At 33.1% G+C, this 22,790-nt stretch overlaps 3 protein-coding genes and 2 pseudogenes across 10 annotated transcripts in view; 2 read left to right on the plus strand and 3 right to left on the minus strand.

Annotated features, from left to right (window-relative positions):
* The window catches only part of LOC149881131 (uncharacterized), a 132,342-nt gene that overhangs the window by 13,554 nt on the left and 95,998 nt on the right, over positions 1 to 22,790 (plus strand). The gene's annotated exons all lie outside the window — the stretch shown is intronic.
* LOC149881132 (uncharacterized) lies at positions 8,020 to 9,538 on the minus strand. The gene has a single exon (XM_090068136.1). The coding sequence runs from the start codon at positions 9,210 to 9,212 to the stop codon at positions 8,379 to 8,381; it is 834 nt and encodes a 277-aa protein (XP_089924262.1). The 5' UTR covers positions 9,213 to 9,538; the 3' UTR covers positions 8,020 to 8,378.
* Positions 11,407 to 14,105, minus strand: LOC145202500 (uncharacterized; annotated as a pseudogene). Its single transcript, XR_016445422.1, has 2 exons — positions 13,830 to 14,105; positions 11,407 to 13,643 (listed from the first exon to the last, which is right to left on the minus strand). The product of XR_016445422.1 is annotated as an uncharacterized LOC145202500 (transcript).
* LOC145194232 (glycosyltransferase 1 domain-containing protein 1-like) overlaps positions 14,545 to 22,790 on the plus strand; it is a 45,399-nt gene continuing 37,153 nt past the window's right edge. The window contains exons 1-3 of one of the 7 annotated variants that reach the window (XR_016445423.1): positions 14,545 to 15,100; positions 15,279 to 15,424; positions 17,114 to 17,219. Coding sequence is in view for 1 of the 7 variants with exons in the window: in XM_090068128.1 (XP_089924254.1) it covers positions 15,024 to 15,100; positions 15,279 to 15,424; positions 17,114 to 17,219 (329 nt within the window). In the remaining 6 variants the exon portion in view is untranslated. Of the gene's footprint in view, positions 15,101 to 15,278; positions 15,425 to 17,111; positions 17,224 to 17,747; positions 17,974 to 18,188; positions 18,239 to 21,616; positions 21,901 to 22,790 lie in introns of those variants that run through there. The other 6 variants (XM_090068128.1, XM_090068130.1, XM_090068133.1 and 3 more) reach the window with 6 other exon arrangements.
* On the minus strand, positions 19,626 to 22,295 carry LOC145184222 (uncharacterized; annotated as a pseudogene).

The raw sequence follows: 22,790 nt of genomic DNA on the forward strand, positions 1-22,790 counted from the left end.
ATTTTTGTAAAGGTGTTTAAATCTTGAGAATTAGGCGTAATAATAGGCTTGTCCTAGAAGAAGGTTAAAGGTTCCGGATTGACCGATTTGCGCGTCGCCGGAGTTGAGAGTGACGACGAGCCTTCTTCCGGCTGCGACGCTGGGCATGGAGTCTGCATTTGCAAAATTTCTGTAAAACGAAATGGTGGTGGTGGAACCGATGGAAGCATTGGATTGTAACAGCAGTCCAGTCGATGTGTTGTTGAACGAGGATATGTTTGATCCGTTCCACGAAGACAAATAAAAATCTTCCAATCCAGACGAGGAGAAGATACATTTGCTGTCACCGTCATATCCAGAAAAAGTAGTGTAATTGTTTGTATTATAAGGTGTCCAAGGACTGAGAACGGTTCCGTTTCCAGGAGGCAAATTGCCGTCGTACATTCGGACTCTCGATTCCCACCAGCTTCCAGAAGCGCCGATGATGTGCATTCTGATGTATTTTAGAAAAACTCCATTTCTTTTTCCATTTGTGTCTAGCAAAACATATTCGTTTCCGTAAGTGGTGTTTAATTATCTGAAGGTTTTGCAGTAAATTTTGAAAAGAGGGATGGAGGCAGAGGGTAATCGTTGTGTTCGTCGTGAAGGTTTTCCGGATAAACCAAATCAACCTCCAAAATGCACGGAATCGATTTCCAATCAGGCAGTTCGTCTTTTGTCATCCATTCGAAACCGTGAGTGGGAAGAGGTTTACACATTGCCCATCCGTACAAATTGTTGGCGTCCAAGTATTGGATAAATTTAGACGGTTGGCTTGGATCGTACGAGTCACCCATGTATTTGTTGTTCGATTTTCCATGCCGGTTGGTGATCATGCTGATCCCTCCACGGGCTCCTTTTTGGATCATTCGAACCATGTCTGGGTCGCTTAACAATTCCAATTTTGTTTTTGTCAATTTTAAACAAGCGTCCCAAGCCAATCCTGGAGATGTATAATACCAGGCGGGGTCTAGCTTGTAATGTTTCATGCAAACGTCCCTGAAATTTTCAAATACATCGGCCAGAATCAAAACGTCCGACACGTTGTACAAATCGTGATAATCTCTAAACGTTTTGCATTGAAACACGTTCCAAACCTTTTGCGCATGCGCGTAATTTTCGTCGCTTATTTCCTCGTGGTTGAGTTTTGAGAAAAACGCTTCTTTTGGAGGCAATTGCGTTTCTTGAAATTTATCGAACCCATCCACCCAGTCGTAAGGGTACACGCTTTTTTTACAAAGCAAATCAAATTTTTCTCCTTCAAAATGTTTTGCGAGGTTTTTGAACTCTTCTGGCTTTAAATTTTTAGACAAATCATCCAAACTGTAGGAAAAGAATTTAAAACTGTCGATGAATCTCAATTCAATTTTTTTTTCTTTGGTTTTTCCGTCTTTACCAATGTACTCTCCCACTTTGATTTTTTTCGAGAAGCTTATGTATTTTTTCTCGTTGCATGGAATGCATGTTATTTCTCCTCCCAATTTTTTGATAAACAAATGGCTGTCGTAACACGACAAATTGTGAAAAACGACAGGAATGAATTTTGGAATTTTGTATTTTAAATTGCATTCGTTGTGTGCGGCTCCTCGATATTTTCCAGTAAAATGGCAATGATCGCGTACCTTTTCTGTATCGAGAATTTTTTCTTCGCAAATGTCACAAAGTGTTGCGGATTTAAAATTATTTTCATCATCCTTTGTGAAAAACATATTTTTTTTCAAGTTTTTTTCAAAAATTTCTTTTATTTCTTTTTCCAAACTTTCAACAAAAAATTGAGCCACGTCTTGGTTCTCGTTTGACGATTCGGAAATTGTTGGGTCGCCGTCATAAACGGTTTCGTCAAAACATTTTATGTGATAGGAAAAGGAACTCGGAACATGCCTTTGAAACTTTTTGGTGTAAGACTGGTCTGGATTTTGTTCGCACGAATCTATCGGTTTGATAAAACTTTCAAAATCCGCGTAAACAATAAATGGGACCCTCATTGACCTTTCTATGTGCCCAAATTTCATAAACGAATTTTTTGGAGGAAGAACCATTCGAACCGAGTCATGCTCGTTGCAATAAAACAAATGTTTTGAAAGATCCTCCTTGCTTTTCATCCCCTGCAAGCAGTTTCTACAAAAATATTTTTGTCCGTTTCTTTGGGATGCTTGAGATGAAATGAGTCGACTCAGATTTTTGATCAGACAATAATGTTTTGTTTTTTCGTCTGAAATAAGCAGCAAATCTATTTCATGCTTTCTGTTAAAACATTTCGATATTTGCAAAGGGTAAATGGATTCATTTTCGTATCCGAAAACGTTGACGCTGATTTCTGGATTATTTTTTTCAAATTTTTTGATTTGATTTAGTGTGGTCGGAAAATCAATCCCTTCCCAATTAAAATTTTTTGATTTTTCAATTAAGTCTTTGTCAATTCTTTCTCCATGTTTTTCTTTCATGTTCTGCGCTCTGGTGACGCACCACTTGAAACATTCGTTGTCTTCGTTTTCCATGTTTATGATTGCTTTTTTGCTTGACAGAAAATTGTCGAGAGGGATGTACGACTTGTAATCAATTAAATTAATGTCCATTTTCAAGATGGCGGACACTGTGCAATTTGACCCCATTTTTTTGTATTTTTCCATGTTTTCCAGGATTTCATCTTTCGCTTTTTCGTAAAATTCTCCAAAATCCGTTGACTCCAAAATAATACCAGATTTTGACAAAAAAGGTACAATTCGATGCACCTCCTCTCCCGTAGTAAGGCTAACGCTCTCCATATCGCAAGTCAAAACAAGGATCGCTTTTTTATTTTTACTTTCTTGAAGAATTTTTATCGCACCGTCTTTCGCTAAATCTAAAAAGGTATAGGCGTCCTTTTGGTTTCCTTCGACTTGATGCGAAAATTGTTTTGCAACATGCTTCAGCGCGTGATCGGTCAAATGAAAATGAATGCGCGGTCTAATAGGTTTTGGAGTAGGAACCGGTTTTTGAACAATCGGACGAGGGGCAGGAACCGGTTTACCAAATACAACGTCTTTGAGAGACTTTATTGTTTTTTCCACTGCATTTTTTACCGCAGCTGGAACGTATGGCTCAACGAGAGAATTTATTTGGTTGAAACTGTTGGTGACAGCCATTGTAATTTTTGAAAACCAGTCAGGTTTTGGCGCAGGAACTGGTCTCGGAGCAGGATTTTGCAAATGGGCTGGTTTTGGAGCGATGGGTGGTTTTGTATCTGGCCCAACAACAAACCGAACTTTTGTAGGTTTCACTGAAATTTTAACAGGCGGTCGAACAAACCTAACTACGGTTGGTTTCAAAGCGGGGCTTTCGTGGTCTGTCGGTCTTGACGCAGGCGTCCGTCTAATAGGAGCAGGCAACGACCTCGCATCAGTCGTCCGTCTACGAGCTACAGGATGTGGGCCAATGACAGGTCTTGTTGTTTTTATAGCCTCAACGAGCTGTTCCCTGGTCATTTTTGAAAAACCTTTTATCGCCCAGTCTCTAGCCTGACTTTTCAATGTTACCATTAAGACTTTTTTTTCTTTGACAGTTTTGTTTTCCATTTTTTTATTGCCAAGAAAATTATTTAACTCAAAATCAATTTTTTGAGTTTTTTCATTTTTTCGCATTTTGTTTTCCATTTTATTATGCCAAGAAAAAAAAAATTTTCTAATTCAAATTTTTTTCTTTTTTTCCGAGAATTTTTTCAATTCTTTTTTTCCGAGAATTGAAATTTTTTTTTCGGACTTAGAAATTTTTTTATTTTTTCGGACTAGGAGTTTTTTTTTCTGTTTTCGAGTTTTTCAGAATTTAAAATTTCAATCTTTATTCCATTTTCCACTTTTCCATCTCGACGCTCCAAATATCTCCAGCCATGACCTGTCTTTTTCATCGCTTTGTAAAGGGATCCATATTCAACCACTTCCCCGGTTTTTTTGAATTTTCCGTTTTCGCATTTTCCGTTTTTATTTCTTTTTTTGGTCGACCCACCGGCTTGTATTCTTTTGCACCTTCCAAAAGCAAATCTTTGCTTACAAGATTGTTCTCAACCGCAATCATCATCAAAGTCAATAAATTGTTTGAGGTTTTTGTGACTCCATTTTCTCTCAGCAAATTTTTTAAATAATTTTTTGTTAGCCTCATGTTTTATTTTTGAAAAGAAAAAAAAAATTTTAAATCATTTTTTTGTCAAGAATCTCATGACGGTCTTTTTAACCTAATAAACAGCGTTTATATTTGTTCCGTCTGAAACAAAATTTATCATTTTGTCTGAAATGATCACTGCGAAAATAACGGTACCGTCTGGCACTGCCGTTCGGAATTTTAGGTTCGCAACCAATTCAGCTGTTTCAGAAACAACTCTTTCCTTTTGCTTGCTGATGTCGACAAAAAACAACGGATACAAATTTTTATATTCAAGCAGAGACAAACCTGATTGGCAAACAAGTTCGTTTGTGCCGTAATATTTTTCATCAAACAAGAACGCGTCGGAATGGGCCATGACAATTTTCTTTTCTCTAAAATTCAAGTCGTAATTGTAATTTGGATATTTTATCCCATTGACGGTAACGAAAAAAACTGTTTACGTCGCAATGATCGAACACGGCTGGATTTGCGGTTTGACTAGAAGGTTTGTTTGTCTGAAGGCCGAACACAATATATCTCGGAACGCTTTTGTCCGTAATTCTTCCAAGGGTCCATGTGAATTCTGTAAGACCAGCGGGAATGGCTTGCCTTTCTACTTTGTTTGCTTTGTAAGCCACTGGAACGGAAATTTTCTTTGCCATAAAATTTAAAAATTCGGATTTTTTCAAAACATCCAGCTCAATTCTAGGCATGAAAAGTCGGAATTTTTTGATGTCGATCATTCCTGCGGTAACAGTTCCGGCTCTGTAAATGGCGTCGTCGTATTCTTTTTTTGTAAAGGTGATCGTGTGTCTAAATCCGTAAACGACTTTGCTTTAAGTTTCGCAAAAACCAAAAATGTGTTTTAAAGGTATCCTAAAAGAAAATGCGCCAATAGACGTTGTGTCTGCAAACAAGTGGTCTTGTCTGACGTTGAATCCTGTGGTTTCAGTTGCGTTTGAAGTGTCTTTGTACCACATTTGCTTCAAACCATCGGAAAGCTGAAAACCGAAAGGATATTTCAACAATCCAAGCATGGTTGTTCCCTGTCCTGGATACATAACTCTTTCCACTTGCTGCCCTGACAAATCGTAAGTGACGTCGCTGAACAAATACATAATGGCGTTGTTTACCAGAGCAATTTCGCTTGCTGCTGCGTAAGCTGTTCCGTCCGCTTTTTTCAGAACCCCTTCGACGAGGATGTAAGCCTCAGACGGAAGTGTCTGCACAGACTGGCAATCAATCTCACAAAACGATCGATCCTGACGAATTTAAATCAAGATTTGTTGGAAGGTACTCGAAAAAATCAACTTTTTCAATACCGGTGTCGTACTCGGGCAATTCTTAATCTGTCGGTGTTTATCATTTTTTAAAATGAGAAAAAAAAATTTATGTCATTTTTTGATTCGTCAAAAAAATCACGCAATCAAAAGCCCGCTACCCATTTTGACCAGATTTTGTATTCTGGAAGCGTTCTTTTTTGTCATTTTCCTTTTTACTTGAATGGACGAACCAAACATTTTTTTATGCAGCTCTTCCATCGGATTAATAGATGCATAATGATTCACCTTTGCCGCTTCGTTCAAAATCGTGCTGGCCAATTGGTTTGGATTCACCGTCCCCGTCTTGGTGTAAACTTTTTCAATCGCTTTTTTTTCTTTGTCAATGGCAACGTCTTTGGCTGTCGATATGGCCGAAGAGGCTAATTCTCTCCCAGCAGATTTGGCGGCTGTGATCGCTTCTCTTCCAATTTCGCTTGCTGCTGCTTTCCTCAATAAATGAAGAGATGACTTTGATGCGTTTGAAGCTATCATTCTCTTCAAAAAATTTTTAAACGTGTCAACGATTCCTCCACCTCCGACGACGTTCTTTTTTATATAACTTCTGTTGTTCACAATAAGCATTTTTAAAATGAGAAAATTTTTTTTTAATTCGTCATCGTGTTTCACGACTTGATTTATTTTTGAATCGATTTGTAGTCCTCTTTGTTTATTTCCCCCTGCCTCAAAAGCTCGTCACAAATGGCAACAGCTTCGTTTCTTGATGCAATATTTCCAGCATGACCAGCGGCGATGCTCAAACTAAGTCTTTGCACAAGAGCATTTGGATCGCTGGGAAGAATGATCACTCCACGACCTTTTATTCTCCTCGTTTTTGTGTAATTTCTTTCCCAAAATTTTGAAACAATCTTATCCCACTTTTTGCTTCTCGAAGCTTTTGGTACGGTTGGTTTCCCTTCTCTCTCCATTGCATGCGTTTCGACCAGTATTTTTTCATAATTTTCCAAGTCCTCGTTTGTTACCTTTGTTATATCAGGTCTGGATCTTGTGATCAACTCCCAAAAACCAATCGTCCCATTGTACTTTTCTCCATCAATAATGATGTCGTTTTCATCGATAAAAATTTCTTTGTTTCCAATAAACATTTTTCCGCGTTCTTTTGCGTGAATTCCAAAAACTCTGTCTGCAAAAAATTTTTTGGCTGCGTATTTTGACAAATATTCCAATGCTATATTTCCAACATTCATTTTTCCAAAAGTTTTTTCAGCACTTTTTAAACTTTCAGAAGGCGTCTCGCTTTCTGGGTAAGTCAAAGCCAGTGGACTGTTTCCAACCTCTTTGTATGCGATGCTCTTTAGCTCGTTTTTCACTTTTTCGTTGCTATCGATGAGCGGCTTAAAAAACTTGGACAAATCAGTCTGATAATTTGCATCTGAAATGTTCGCGTTGAGGCTCTCATTGTAAATTTTTTCCCTGTTGGCTATATAATTTTTTACAATCTCATCTCTCTTTTTTGGGTCATGTATTTTAAAGAATTCCATTTTTTAAAATACTGAGAAAAAAACTTAAACAAAAGCGAAAACTCGTTTGTGTTTTTGTTTATTCTCTTACGAATCCGTGAAAAAAATTTTAATTTTTTTGAAAAAGGTTGTTAAATGCTTTAATGGCTTCTTCTCTTCCTTTTTGGATAAGTGACTCTTTAGCCAATTCATCAATGCTGCTTTTTGTTTTTGTTCGGATTTCTTCGGTCATGGTTTTAAATTTTTGGAGCTCGCTGAAAATTAATTCGTATTCGGAATCGCTCACGAATCCGTCCATGAGCGATTTTGAAATGTGATCGCTAATCGTGTTCAATTTTGACTCGGAAGGAACTTTTAATTTTTCGTGCTTTTCAGCCCTCAACATCATTTTTTTGTTTTGGTGATTTCCGAAAATGGACAAAGCCCCCATTCCAACCGCAATCCCCTCGCACGCAATCGAAACTGGAGTGGCAACGACGGTTGACAAAAGTGCAATACCTGTAATTCCCAAATCAATGCACAGCGTTTGCAACCCATCGTCTGCTAAACGAATAATTTTTGCCACTCGACGGTACTTTTTGCTCAAAGCCATTCTTTTCACTTTTTCATCCTTCATTTCTTTTTGGATCTCGCTTATTTTTTGAAGACGGTAAACGTGTCCTCCATCGGATGGTGCTGTTGGAAGAACTGGATAAATTTTTTCAGTGTTTTTTTATTATCACCATCTTTTTAACAAAGACAGATTTTTTTAATTCGAATCGATGTGATTTATTTTGCAAAGCTTTTCGCCTTGTTTGACTATGACGTCATTGATACTGTTATTGCTTACATCCAAAATGACGTCGTCCGCAGACTCTGATAAAATAACATCGTTTTTGTAAAAGTTCAATTGATCGCTTATTTTGTTCATCAAAGTGACGACAGCAATTCCTTTGTCAAAATTCAACCCAACGGACAACGATATTGTCGTGTGAGAAAGAGCAGCAAATTTAATGTCTTTCTGAGCAAAAATCTCATGATGTCCGTTTATGTTGAAACAATTTGGATAATCCAAATTTTTTTTTACCACAATAATATTTTCCGAATTTTTCTTTTTCAACCCTTTGATTATTTCCACCAAATTTTCCAACTCTTTGATTATTTCCACCAAATTTTCCAACTCTTTGATTCTTTCCACTAAATTTTCCAAATCTTTGAATCTTTCCAACTCTTTGATTGTTTCCAACTCTTTGATTCTCTCATCCATATGTCCCAAATACAATTTCGAAATTTCCAAATTCGAATCAATGTGTTTTTCTGCTGAGACAACATTTTAAAAAACTTGTGAAGGGCATGCATTTTTTAATATGAAAAGAAAATGTTTTAACTCATTTTATTTTCATTTTTTTTCTTAGTGTTTTCACATTTCTTCGTCAGATTTAGCCTCTCCCAAATCCAAGCCACCTTACGCGTTTACATCGGCTTCGTTTTGCAACAAAAATTCGACCACTTTAACACTACCGTTTGATTTAGCAAACTGCAACGGTGTATTACTGTATTTATCTAGCGTGTTGACCTCGGCTCCATTTTGCAACAAAAATTTAACAATTTTAACATGACCGTATTGAGACGCATAGTGAAGAGGCGTCCGATTGTCTTCATTTTGCGCGTTGACCTCGGCTCCCTTTTGCAACAAGAATTGAACGACATCGATGTGACCGTTAAACGATGCCAAGTGCAACGGTGTCCAATTGCATTTATTTTGCGCGTTAACATCAGCTCCGTTTTGCAAAAGAAATTGGACAATTTTAACATGACCGTATTGAGACGCATAGTGAAGAGAAGTGAATTTTTTTTCGTTTTGCGCGTTGACCTCGGCTCCATTTTGCAACAAAGATTTAACCATTTTAACATGACCGTTTCGAGATGCCAAGTGCAACGGCGTCCAATTGTAATCATTTTTTACGTTGGCCTTGGCTCTATTTTGCAACAAAAATTTGACAACTTTAACATTACCGTTTTTAGATGCAAAATGCAACGGCGTCATGTTGCCATCATCACGTGCGTTAACATCGGCTCCATTTTGCAACAAAAATTTGACCACTTTAACATTACCGTTTTGAGATGCAAACGGCAATGGCGTTATATTGTAATCATTTTTTGCGTTGACATTGGCTCCTTTTAGATACAAAAATTTGACAACGGCAAAATTACCTTTTTGAGATGTCGAGTGCAACAGCGTGCATTTTTTTTCATTTTGCTCATTTTTTGCAATGACCGCTTCTGGAATTCTATGCATTTTTTATATGAAAAGAAAATTTTTTTAACTCATTTTATTTTCATTTTTTTCTTAGTGTTTTTACATTTATTCGTCAGATTCCATTTCTCCCAAATCCAAATCCAAATCGTCACCCATGATGCTTTGAACTGAAGGTTCATTTTTTGCAATGACCACTTCGGGAATTCTAACCTGAATGGACTCAATCTGCGCCCCGACAAAAGCACCTTCAATTTTCAAAGAGGCGACGGCGTAGCACTTTTGTCGAACATATTCCAAAGGATTTACTTTCACAAACTCTTTCGTTTTCTTTTTGAAAAACAAAGAAGAAACTTCAATGTTTTTTTCGCTTTTCTTTGTAAACAATTTTCCGAAAAAAATTGGCGCTGCGTTTGGATTATCGGATTTGTTTTTAAAAATGGACAAATCCTCCGTTGTTATTTTTTTTGTTCTTCCTCCTTTTTTCAAAGTGGGAATCATTTCCTTGACTTTCTCACGAAGAAATTTTGATATTTTTTCAGTCGCCTCGATAAACTTTTTTCTTTTTCGTTCATTCCGTTTTTTTCGTTGAAACCTAGAAAGGACATGGAATATCCCTCCAGTTCGTTCGTTCAAAAACTGCAATTTTCAAACACACCCAGAGAAAACAAAACGGGGGTTCTTAAAATAAAAGGTCCTTTTCCAGAGGGGTACTCATAAAAAAGCGGAATCTTTTGGTACTGAATTGGTTTGGTTGCGGAATAAATTTCTCCAACCGATAATTTGCTCTCGTCAAAATTTTCAATCGTAACAAAATTCATCTTTTTAAAAAGAAAAGAAACTTTTTTTATATCATTTTTTTCAAACGGATCAATTCTTTATTATCCACCCATGAGTTGAACGAGTCTGGATATCCTTTCCATTTGACCAGTGATTTGCTTTTTGTTCTGCAAATTATTTTTTCAATTCTAAATATTTCTTGATGCGTCTTTTGCATTTCCTGCTCGTAAAAAGTGCCTTGAATGTCTTCACCGTTGGCATCAGCGATTTTATACGTAGGTGGATCCGTTCGTTGAATTTTTGACACGGTAAAAACCTCCTCGGTCCATCTAGGCGTGTACCCTTTTTCAAAATTGGTCTTCTTTTTTGTTATCCTCACTTTGTCTCCCATTAAAAATTTCGGCTCTGGTCTTTCTTTTTGTATCTTTCCATTCAGGTTCATCCAGACCATATTTTTATTCTTTTCCTCGCTGGCTTCAATTGGAGTCATTGTTATGGACGAGTGTTTTGTGTTGTTATAATTTTTTACCATTTCATCCAAAACGTCAATATATTTATTGGTGCTGTTGGCTGAAAAATATTTAAACATTTTTTCTTTCATCGTTCTGTTCCATCGCTCTACGACACAGCTTTTTTCCTCGTTTTCAGTGGAATATAATTGAACACCCAGCGCTTTCACGTGCTTGTTGTAAAATTCTTTTCCTTTGTCCACCCACATTTTTACACATTTTCTTTCACCAAAAATCTTTTTCAACGCTTTAGCCACTTCAAGACCCGTTTTGCTTTTTAACGGAACGATCCACCCATACTTTGAAAACACGTCAATCACCATGAGCAAATATTTTACTCCCATGTTGAATTTTGAAAACGATTGCATGTCAACCAAATCGACAGCCCATATTTCATCAATGTCGTTCACAAACACTTTTCTTTTTTTAAAATGGTGAATCACCGGTTTGTGAAGCTCCTCTGCAAGCTGATCCGTCCATTTTAAACTTGAAAAAAAATTCTTTTTTTTGCAGAGACACCCAGTCCGAATTTGGCTTTGGCTTTGATGATTGGCGCGATAAGTTTTCTTTCGTTTATTTCTTTTTGAGTGGGGTTTGGAATAGAGTTCATTTCTTCAAGCATCATTTGATCTGCCAAATTTCTGCTTTGAACGTTGTTTAAATATTTATAGGCCAAATCGTGGTGGTACGCTGTATTGTCCACTCGGTCCACCGGCTTGCTCCACTCTTGGTACATGTCGGTGGATGTCAGCCTTTTGTCCAGGTTTGTGCCAGGGCCTGCAAAATTCATTCCTGGAATGTGCATTTCTCCTGGAAATTTTGCCCACGGAAGCTTTATTTTTTTTGAAAAATTTACAAGATTGTTCTCAACCGCAATCATCATCAAAGTCAATAAATTGTTTGAGGTTTTTGTGACTCCATTTTCTCTCAGCAAATTTTTTAAATAATTTTTTGTTAGCCTCATGTTTTATTTTTGAAAAGAAAAAAAAAATTTTAAATCATTTTTTTGTCAAGAATCTCATGACGGTCTTTTTAACCTAATAAACAGCGTTTATATTTGTTCCGTCTGAAACAAAATTTATCATTTTGTCTGAAATGATCACTGCGAAAATAACGGTACCGTCTGGCACTGCCGTTCGGAATTTTAGGTTCGCAACCAATTCAGCTGTTTCAGAAACAACTCTTTCCTTTTGCTTGCTGATGTCGACAAAAAACAACGGATACAAATTTTTATATTCAAGCAGAGACAAACCTGATTGGCAAACAAGTTCGTTTGTGCCGTAATATTTTTCATCAAACAAGAACGCGTCGGAATGGGCCATGACAATTTTCTTTTCTCTAAAATTCAAGTCGTAATTGTAATTTGGATATTTTATCCCATTGACGGTAACGAAAAAAACTGTTTACGTCGCAATGATCGAACACGGCTGGATTTGCGGTTTGACTAGAAGGTTTGTTTGTCTGAAGGCCGAACACAATATATCTCGGAACGCTTTTGTCCGTAATTCTTCCAAGGGTCCATGTGAATTCTGTAAGACCAGCGGGAATGGCTTGCCTTTCTACTTTGTTTGCTTTGTAAGCCACTGGAACGGAAATTTTCTTTGCCATAAAATTTAAAAATTCGGATTTTTTCAAAACATCCAGCTCAATTCTAGGCATGAAAAGTCGGAATTTTTTGATGTCGATCATTCCTGCGGTAACAGTTCCGGCTCTGTAAATGGCGTCGTCGTATTCTTTTTTTGTAAAGGTGATCGTGTGTCTAAATCCGTAAACGACTTTGCTTTAAGTTTCGCAAAAACCAAAAATGTGTTTTAAAGGTATCCTAAAAGAAAATGCGCCAATAGACGTTGTGTCTGCAAACAAGTGGTCTTGTCTGACGTTGAATCCTGTGGTTTCAGTTGCGTTTGAAGTGTCTTTGTACCACATTTGCTTCAAACCATCGGAAAGCTGAAAACCGAAAGGATATTTCAACAATCCAAGCATGGTTGTTCCCTGTCCTGGATACATAACTCTTTCCACTTGCTGCCCTGACAAATCGTAAGTGACGTCGCTGAACAAATACATATAGTAAACATTGTAACTAGGTGGAACTACAGCACATTGATAGCTTAATACAGACCCAAATGGGACACTTTCTAGACTTGTTTTGACTGTTCCTTCATTTGATTGATTTAACACATTCAACATATGCACTTTAACATCACTGTTTAAAAGATTCTTGTAAAGCTCATTTATTTTATTTTCATTATCACTTTTTCTGTTTAAATCAGTTCTAGTATCATACAATGATGATTTAATTGTGGCGAATGAAGATAGTTTTCTTGTCGAGAAATTCTTTTTTTTAATTTGTGGTGATATAATTTGTAAGTCACTTATTGGTGTTTTATCAAATCTTTTACGACTTTGTGGTATTGACCAAGTACAAGTTCTTGAAGTACAGGCTTTAATATTTGGAACAGTTTTCAGTTTTTCAACTACCCATTATGCAACAAGTTTCATCATTGCAAATGCATGTGAATAAGTTCCAGTTTTTCCTGCTGGGCATTCACAAAATGCATACATTACTGATCCATCTAATTTTTTAATAGCAATAAAAATCCATCTGTCAATTTTTTTCATGCTAGCTGCACATACTCCTTTTACACAAAATAGTTCAATACTTTGTTTTGAGTAAATTGAGGATAGATCAATGTATTGCTCTTCAAGAAACACTTCTCCTCTTGACAAATGTTTTTTAACTTTTGTAGATTTAGGAAAAAATTACTATTTACATTTAAAGCATATGCATCAATTTTCTCAGCTGAAAACGCAGGAAGTCCCTCTAGACACTTGCTCCATCCAATTTTGGAATTCAAACTTAACAGCTCACATTTTAAATTTTCAGGCAATATAGGAAATGTTTTTACACTTTGTATTTTTATATTTTTACCCATCAAACATGCCTTTTTTGATAACCATTTTTTCTCAAGAGTTGGATCACAAATAATTGAATTCGTTCCGTTGTGAAAATACTGTAAAACTTTAACTTGAGAGTCTCGTAAAGTTACTACAGCTTTAAGAGAATCGCCACGGTAAAGAAGCCACCTTTTTAAATGATTGTTTGTATACGTTTGTAATTTTTCTAAATCGACTTTGACAGTTGGATCGTCTATATCATCTTCTTTTAAAACAATAAATGCTGGATCTAAACAAAAACATAAAACATCCAAATAAGTCAACTACACTACACAAATTTAATAAATTTTCTAGATAAAAGTAAACTTCAGTTAAGGTAAATTTTTGATAAAATATTTAATATATTTTACTTTGATATTCAAGTAATAAAATAATAGAAAAGTAATTAATAAACACTTAAAATAAAATAGCAAACCTATTTCCTGTGAAGAAACTTCATTTGTGTTTGAAGATAATAACATTATCTTGTTAAAATAACAAATAAAGCTCAAGATTAAAAGAATCAGATAAGCCTAAGCAATGAAATATTTTGTTTGTTTACTAACGGTACAACCTAAGCCTCGATTTGAAACGCGGACGTTTATTTATGAAAAGGTCTATCCTTCTTATGAAATTTTGTTACTTATATGTGCATAACTTTTTGTATAATTATTCGTTTTTTATGAAGTTTTCACCATTGTAATAGTTAATTAAAGCTCTTTCCAATGATATATAATAATTAAATATATAAATATTTTAAAATTTTTACGCACATACCTATATATAGTAAAACTTTCCTCTGGCATCAATTTTCTTTTGCAGTGAACTTCTTGGAACAGCTATTCCTAAATAGTCCGCAAGTCAAGCACCTACCCACATTTTCTATGAAGTGTAGCTAAACTTGCTGCTTTTCCAATTTACACTTTGTAGACATTTGACTATAACTCTATATAACCAGAGTACATTCAAATTGCGTACTTAGTATAAAAAAAAAAAGTCAGTTTTTATCTTTTCTTAAAAACATATTCTCAATAGAGATTACAGCATGAATTTTCTTAAATACAGCATTATAATCTTAATCTTCTTATGTTAAAGTAAATAACAATTTTTTAAATTTTTTCTCTGTGTTTACTATATTTTACACTGACTTTATAACTCTTGTTAAATATGACATTCATATTTATACCGAAGTTCCTATAACATATGTTCTATATTTTCTGTAATATACACATACAAACTCTTTTTCTTTTTTTTTCTTTTTTTTTTTTTTGTTTACATTGTTTGAACAAAGGTAATCAGAAAAAAATTTTTTGGGGGTTAATGCTACTATGAAACAAAATTGGAGGATTGTGGACTTTTAGTAATTAAGAAACCTTATGTAGACCTACTTTATTTTCTAGTTGAAAAAATTTCTTTTTAATTTATGCCCTGACTCCAATAAAGCTACCAGATAAATAATTTAAAACGTTTTGCAATATCATAAACTAAAATTTAATCTCTTTTAAGGAAATACTTGGGGTCAAATCTTAAATTAAAATATCAGATTGATGAACAATTGAAGCTGCAATAAAGTTTGTGAACACCAACTATTAGGTTTGCTGTTTTTAATTTGCATGATTGTTTTTTCCAGATGATTAAACATGATGTGGTCATTTTGTCTAAATTGTTAGAGGGCACTGGAAATAAAACTACAGCATCTAGGATAAGGTTTGTCTATTAGTTTTTATTTTCAGAATGAAGTTTTTCACTAAATCTTTTTAATTTAAAGTATTTTTTCAAAGTAATAGCTAAATAAATTAAAGTGTTTAATTACAGAAAAATGATTATTCTCTATAAATAGTTATTTCATAACTGAAATAATTCGTTTTTAAATTTATTTTTATAGTTCTCACCTTCAGAAAGATTTTACTACTCATTTAAAATGTGTATCAATGTTTGCTTCACCAAATGATTTTCATAATTTTATTTTTAATAATAATATTAAGTTTGTTGTTGGCCTTCATGTTTTTCACACTGGACCATTTTTGAGAGGTAAATGTTTTAAGAAATTTTTTTTCTTTATATTACCACACCTAAGATGGGTTATTCTATAGCTATTAAATCAAATATTTTTAAAGTTACGCATGGACTCAGATTTCAGTTTTGTTAAATAAAGGTTTGTAAATCTAGTTTAAAGATATAAACAACATAATTTACAAAATGAAAAAATATTTGTTAAAGTAAATTTTTCAAATTTGTACAAACAACACCAAGTGAAACTTTTTATTTTTAATGAGGTAAGTGATAGATATGCTGCATGTTTGGTGTCTCAAGGACGCTGAACATGCAGCATTTCTTGCTTTAAATTTGCTCTTTGCAATATAGAAACTTTATCTAAAAAAAAAATTAACAATATACCTTTGATATTTTGAGCGCAACAGCATTGCATTTTGTTATGGGTTTTAATTATGTAGACAACAAGTTTTAGCAGATTTCTTTTTCAAAACAAGTCTGAAACAATTTACTTTTCTTTCTGATGATTTAAATCTAAAAGCCAATAAAATTTTTTTAGTAAAATCTGTTAATTTTAGTAACACATGATTTAAGAGTTTTTAATTAAAACGAATTCTTTAGGATTTTTTTGGAAAAAATTTAAAAAAATACATGCTCATTAGGGTTAAGATCTGTTTTCTGGACTTACTATTGCATTAGCTTTTACTTAATTACATATTTTATATTTAAGTAAAATAAACATTGTAATTGCTTTATACTAGAATATCATTTTAAGGTTTAAAATAATCTATAATCAAAATTTAAGCTAACATTTTAAAATCGTTTTTCTGTTCCTCATGCAAGTGAATTTTAGGCTTCTCCAAATCTTTGCCAGATTTTTTTTATTTCCTCACAGGATTGTAAGTTAGGTTTGGATGTATCACCACTCCATACCACTTTTTTACTTGACTTACATAATTTACATACTTTTTGGTAAAAATCTATGTCTAAGTATATGTTTTTTTGCAAACAATTTTTCAGTTTTTTTGTTTGATTCTATTTCTGATTATTTGAGAAATGCTTGTAATTTTGTGGGATTCATTGAGTTGAATTTTTTAGCCAAGTTGTAAGCATCTTAAAATCAATTTTTTTTACCTTAATGTTAATGTTTCAACTGATTGCATCAGTTGTCTTTGTTTTGTATACCAATATTACTAGCTGTCTTCCCATTTTTAATCTCATCTTTCTTTATAAAGTTTTCAATAGTATTTTAAGAGATTCTTGTCTCATGTTAGTTTTTACACTATTAATCAGAGATAATTTTCTACTATTCATTAGAAATAAATTATTATGTTAAAAACATAATAATTTATTTCTAATGAATAGTAGAAATTTTAAAGATTTTCAAGAAAGGATTGTCTATTAATTAGGTACCATTCAAGGTTGTTCAATATTATGAAAGATATATTCCTATGTTTAAGATTCTATAATTTATGATTTTTGTAAACTCAGTTTATCATCTATATGTGGAATCCTAATTAAACTTGATTATAAAAAAATGCTGTTGATAAGCATTATCATTCTATGAATTAGGTAATTTAAAATATATTACCAGTTTGTAGGGATTAGAAATAACTTAAACCTTAAATAACTTTTATCTCCATCTTCTGAAGCTGTATATGTTACATTTATGTTCAGCATTTGCTATGTTATCTCATATATCATTTTACATCAGTTTTATGTTTTTAGTTTGCAATGTGCCATTTTTGGTGATATTTGGTGGCACAGATGTAAACTGTAGACAAAAGCATAAGTCAGTTTATGAAGAAATAAAACCTGTTCTGTTATTAGCCAAGTAGGTTAGTTTAATTGTTTCAAGCCTTTTTTGCTAAGCAATAGACTTTTTTTCAATTTGCTAATTTAAAAAAAATCAAAATTAAATTCATAAATGTGCAGTCCTATTTTGTAAAAATGTTAACTAGAGAACAAGTTTCATATAAATGTCTAAAGTGAAAAGACCATTTTTTTATATATTCATCATAGTCAAACTATCCATATGAAAAAATTTGACACCCTTGCCTCAAATTCAGTTGATCTTTACATTATTTGTAGTCCATAGTAAACCAAAACATGGTTCTTGAGACAGCAGCATTTAAATTTGCTATTAACATCATGGAAATGATTCATAATTATAAAATTTGGTATTTGGTTTGGTCTAAAATTTTGAATTTATCACATGTATTGGTGCCTAGTTTATGGCTTTTAAGTTTAAGATTTGTTTGAGTGTTTTTCTGTCTTTTAATTTTTTTAGTTGATATGTAAATACTTTGAATATGAAGTAAAGTGATCTTGAAAAAATGAATGTCACAAACTTGGATTTTAGAAGAAACAAAGACAAGTTAAATTGACAGATCTTCTTTGTGAGCAACAATAAGAAAATTGGGGCAAGCAAATTGTAAAAAATGTATAGTTAAACAAATATCATGTTGTTATTATGAACAGTTCCACTAGAAGTATTTTGAAAGAAAAGTATGTTGCAACCCAGCAGTCATGAAAAAAAATAATAAAGTAAAAGATAATTTGAAGTTTGTTACTAATAGCAGAACTAGGTGAATAGAGTAAAAATATATCTTTCTGATTTTTCTTCTTTTTCAGACACATTTGTATCTTGAGTCTTAATACAGGCATATAAGGTTTTAAATTAGCAGTTGCTCCAAAGAGTTAGAGGATAATTTTACTACTTTTTTTTATTTTATTTTTTATTATTAACTAATACTTCTTAAAAAATAAATTTTGGTAAATGTAATAAACATTTTTTTTCCAGGAGTTGTAAAGATTTAGCTTGATTTGGCAAAGATGGTACTAGACAACCAGGTATGTAACACCTGGTCTATGTTATCCCAAATATTTCAGTAAATAATGGACATAATGACAAAGATTGTATCATTAGTTTATATTGATAACAGAATATCTTTGACAACAGAAGCTACCTATACCAGTTCAATAAGGTCAACAAAAAATTCTTTAGGAAACATTTAAGGAAGTACCTAATTAAAAGAAAATTGTATGAATCAATCTCAGGATATTGAAAGTCAAAGTTGCTCCTTTGGCTCTTTAGTTATCATAGTCAGCAAATTTTGAAATGCAGATTAGGAGTTTCTTGGTCATGTGTTTTCAATTAAGTTTTATTTAGTAATAATGTAAAGATCAACTCCTTTTAAAGTACAAGTGGGTAATTCCATGTCAATTGAGCCAGAAAATTTCAAAAATGTCATCATACATCTCAGTTTTTGCTGATTTTTATACAGTTGAGAGTACTTAGTAAAACAAGAAATTATTGAAAATTTTAGCTTCTAGCTCCAAGAGGATCCTGAAATATGATCATTTTACTTTCAACTGATCTTGGCCAGGCCCCTCTTGTCCTCTCAGAATTATGACCTTTGTTTAAAGGTTTCAAGTCACATAGCTTTAAAAACATTTGATATTTTGACTTAAAAATTTTTACCTGGCTATTTTCAGGGTTGAAAAATCCAATCAAATAATCAAAAATACAAAAAAATATTTTTAAGTACCTGTAATTATCAATTTAAATAAGTTTAGGCAATTTTTTATATACCTGATTTTGATGCTCAAGAAACCTACGTGGCCTTGATGATATCAAAAAAAAATATTTTACACATTATTCTAAATTTTATGATCTTTCAGAAAACATAAGAATTTTGATCTGCAAGTATATGGATTTCCATATATGGATAACGGGACGCAGGCCCCACCTTTTTGTAGCGGAATCTTGCAATACATTTTCCACTACCTTTCAGACTAGCTAGAGCTATGAAAATTTCTGTATTTATATAGTGTCGATAAACGAGCATTTTAAAATTAAAAAAAGGGCCCAAGACACTAGGGGAGGGGGTGAGGGCATGTGCCCCATTTTTTTGAGCAGAATCTTGAGATGGATTTTTCACTATCTTCCAGACAAGCTGCAGCTCGGAAACTTTCAGCATTTGTGTAGTCCTCATGAACATGCATTAAAATTGTTTCAGGTCAGATGACCAGATTGTCCATGGGGCTGGGGCACCTGGGACCATGCCCCACTTTTTTTCTCAAAAAAAATTTTTTTTTTTTTTTTTTTTTAAAACACATAAATGTGTCTTAAATTTAAGATAACTTTGAAAATATTGTATTCAAAAATTTTTATTGCTTTATACTTGCTCTGTTTTACTTCATCATTTACAAAATAAAATACAAAAAAAAAAGAAAGTCAAGATAATGTTAAGATTAGCTTAGATGCATCGACAGTCAAAGTATAAAAACGTCCATTTGTTGTTACAGGTGCATCAGTTATACAAGTTATGTTGATAATTGGCATCCAACACTCATCTACTCTAGATGGCCAGAAAAGTTTATTAAAAGGACCATGCGGGTGCTTAAACGTTACCATAACATCTTGCTCTATATTATCAATTTCAATGATCATACCAATCCAATCAAATGCATCATATTTACACATAATGAATTCACCCAATTTCAAGGCATCAATGTTAATTTGCTGATCATTTCGAGAAATTTGAATACCAGAAAAAGAAAAAATGCCTGTTATATGAACATCTTCACTTGTTCGTTTAAAGCTAATAGTATCTACAAATTCTGGTTTAAATTAATGATAGCTCCTAGTTCCAGGAATTGTTCTACTTAGCTCAAAATGTGTTTTCAAAGTGGTGCGCAATTCTGTCAGTCTTTCTTTTTCAATCTTGAAAAAAATAATCCCTTTAATATTGTTAGTACAGTAGTCAAACATTTTGTTACAATTCAATATCTGGTCATTTATGGGCCTTTGTAGACTGCATTTGTAGTTAATCGTTTTACAGTGCCACCAATACTATCACATGGTGACTTACCATGACTTGTAGCAAAAAATGTCCACTCTGCATCAATGTCAAAATCATTTTTATGGAGACAGATATTGTAAAGGTTTTTGTGATTTTTATACTGTGCAGTATAACCATCAGAAAAATAAAAAATCTTTGAAATTTTAGGATGATATTCTTTTAAATAGTTAACTATTTGTGTTTGAACTTCATACACAAAACCAGTGTCATGCTCATTATCTTCTGACATGAAGCAAAACAATTTTTCTTCGAGTTGGTCATTTTCGTTTAATAAATAGAGGGCAACGGGGTGCAATGTGCATTGACTTTTGCACCAATGGTAACTTTGGATTTCATTTTGAATCACAAAAGTGAAGTTTTCTGCAAAGTCACCTAAGACAATACAGCAGTCTTTTGCTAAATTTTCCTTTTGTTGCTTTAGGTATCTTGCTTGACATTTTGCAATGTAGGAATGAGCTGTTAACTTGTTTATTGCCTCTGATAACATCAATTTGTATTCTTCCATTGTTGTTGTCTGATAGATCAATGTTATTCTGTCTGTTTTCTGCCACTGATTGAATGACACCTCCTCGTTATTGTCAATTAGTTGTGCATCCAGAAACATCTTTAAAGAAACTATACCTGGACAAGTCGGACATCGATGAACCATGCACTCATTACTTGTCGCATCACCATCATCTTTTGTCATCAGATCTTTGTAAGTACATTTTATTTGTACTTACAAAGACCTGATGACAAAAGAGTATTGCATTTTGATGGAGGGTACATACACAAACAGAATGAGTGCCTGGTGCTCCAGCAGTTATACACCATTTTGGTCTTAAACTGCAAAACTTAGAAAATCCAATAACTTCTTGAGGATATTTAGTATTAAAAGAAACATAAAGACTACATAAAATAAGGCGCTTTTGCATGTGTTGCTTTCTACCAATACTTACGTAATCTTTTTTACCAGGCATTTGTCTAGTAAATTCGTCATCATGGTATGCATTGTTGACTCTATTTAATGTTATTTCTGAAAATATTTTTCCTTTCTTAGTGCCTGGAACTGAAAAAATCCCACTTATTTTCTTTAGTTTGCGCGCTTCTTTAATTTAGTATATAGTGACGTTGAAATATCTTGCAGGAAAATTTCTTGACCAAGACTCGGGTGTAAATGTTAACAACTGAATTTTAGTTTTTTGGTCAGAAACAATTAACTTTTCTTTTACTTCTGCTATTAGTTTGTCTAGATCATCCCATTTACTTTTCTCAATAATTTTTGTATGAGGAATTTTATGTTTCAGTTCTTCTTCCCTAACATTATATACTTTTGAAATATGCTCTTCATACTTCGACATTGTTTTTATAACTTTTCTTTTAGCAACAGATAACCGTTGATGCTTTGGAATGCCATGAAGTTTTATGGGGATGCACCTATTGCTTCCAAACATTTAATGCCTCTCGTGACTTTTCAGAAGTACCACATGAAATAGATTCTTCAAGTTCACAATTATCTTGTTCATGAAATTTTCTGATTATAGCTTCAAAGCAGCTCTGACAAAGTTGATATCCAGGCACAACATTTGGAAAATTAATTCTCAATTGTTTTGCTGTGTCTAATATTATTACATGACTCCCTGAAATGAAAAGAACAATTTGATTTTAGTAATTACCTATCAATATGAAAATTATTTGCACTTATTTCAATATATAATGCATAACCAGAATTTAATTTCATTTTTTAATTTCATTATTCAAAAAAGATTTTACAATAATTTTTTATCAAAAAATATTTACCTTTGATTGCTTTTTTTTTTTGATTTATGCTTGTCCAATAAATTACAACATTTTGTGTGCTTCTTTTCAAAGTGTGTACCAAAAATCTTTGCATGATGAAGGCAGATTGTTAAAATTTTATCATCTGTTATTCCAGATCTCCAAATAAATTCTTCTTTGGCATCTTCTCTATAGCAATCAAATTTCTTTAAATCAATCTTTCTACAATAACTTAGTTTATGACAAATATCATTTGACTTTTTTCCAAAATCACATGAATCCATTCTTACTGTAACACTAAAAACAATTTGACATTAGTTTAAAATGAGAAACCAATAGTAATTAATTTAATGAAAGCAACTTAAGCAATCACCATGGTAATACAAAACTAAACAGTGATTGATTTCTTTTATCTTACTTTGACAAAAAGAAAGTTTCCTTTTCACAAAGTTTAATTATACTCAATTCGTTAATGTTAAAAATGTTAATGATGACTTTAATAGGTAACAAATTTCTTCTATACTAATGTAATGACAGGATGTTTTTTGTTTCTGTTAACAACTTGCTGTTACCATTTTAGAATTAGCAAAATATATTGATCTTTTTTACTTCAAATTTTAAATTATACAAAATGAAATTCTGTTAAAATCATTACTTTAGACTGTTTTTAATCTTATGCATGCAAATCAAAATTCTTATAAACATTAAGTTTCTTAAAACATTTAAGAAAGATTATTGAACATAGAATGATCAAAACCAAATGGAGCAAATATAAATCA

The sequence above is a fragment of the Hydra viridissima genome, unplaced genomic scaffold, assembly GCF_058129835.1.
Source record: "Hydra viridissima isolate aposymbiotic clone 2 unplaced genomic scaffold, HvirCarnegie_v1 scaffold_12, whole genome shotgun sequence".
In the NCBI taxonomy this organism is placed as follows: domain Eukaryota; kingdom Metazoa; phylum Cnidaria; class Hydrozoa; order Anthoathecata; family Hydridae; genus Hydra; species Hydra viridissima.

Coding starts and splice junctions, on each gene's coding strand:
- LOC149881132 (XM_090068136.1), bottom strand. CDS start 9,212: ATGCATAGAATTCCAGAAGCGGTCATTGCAAAAAATGAGCAAAATGAA.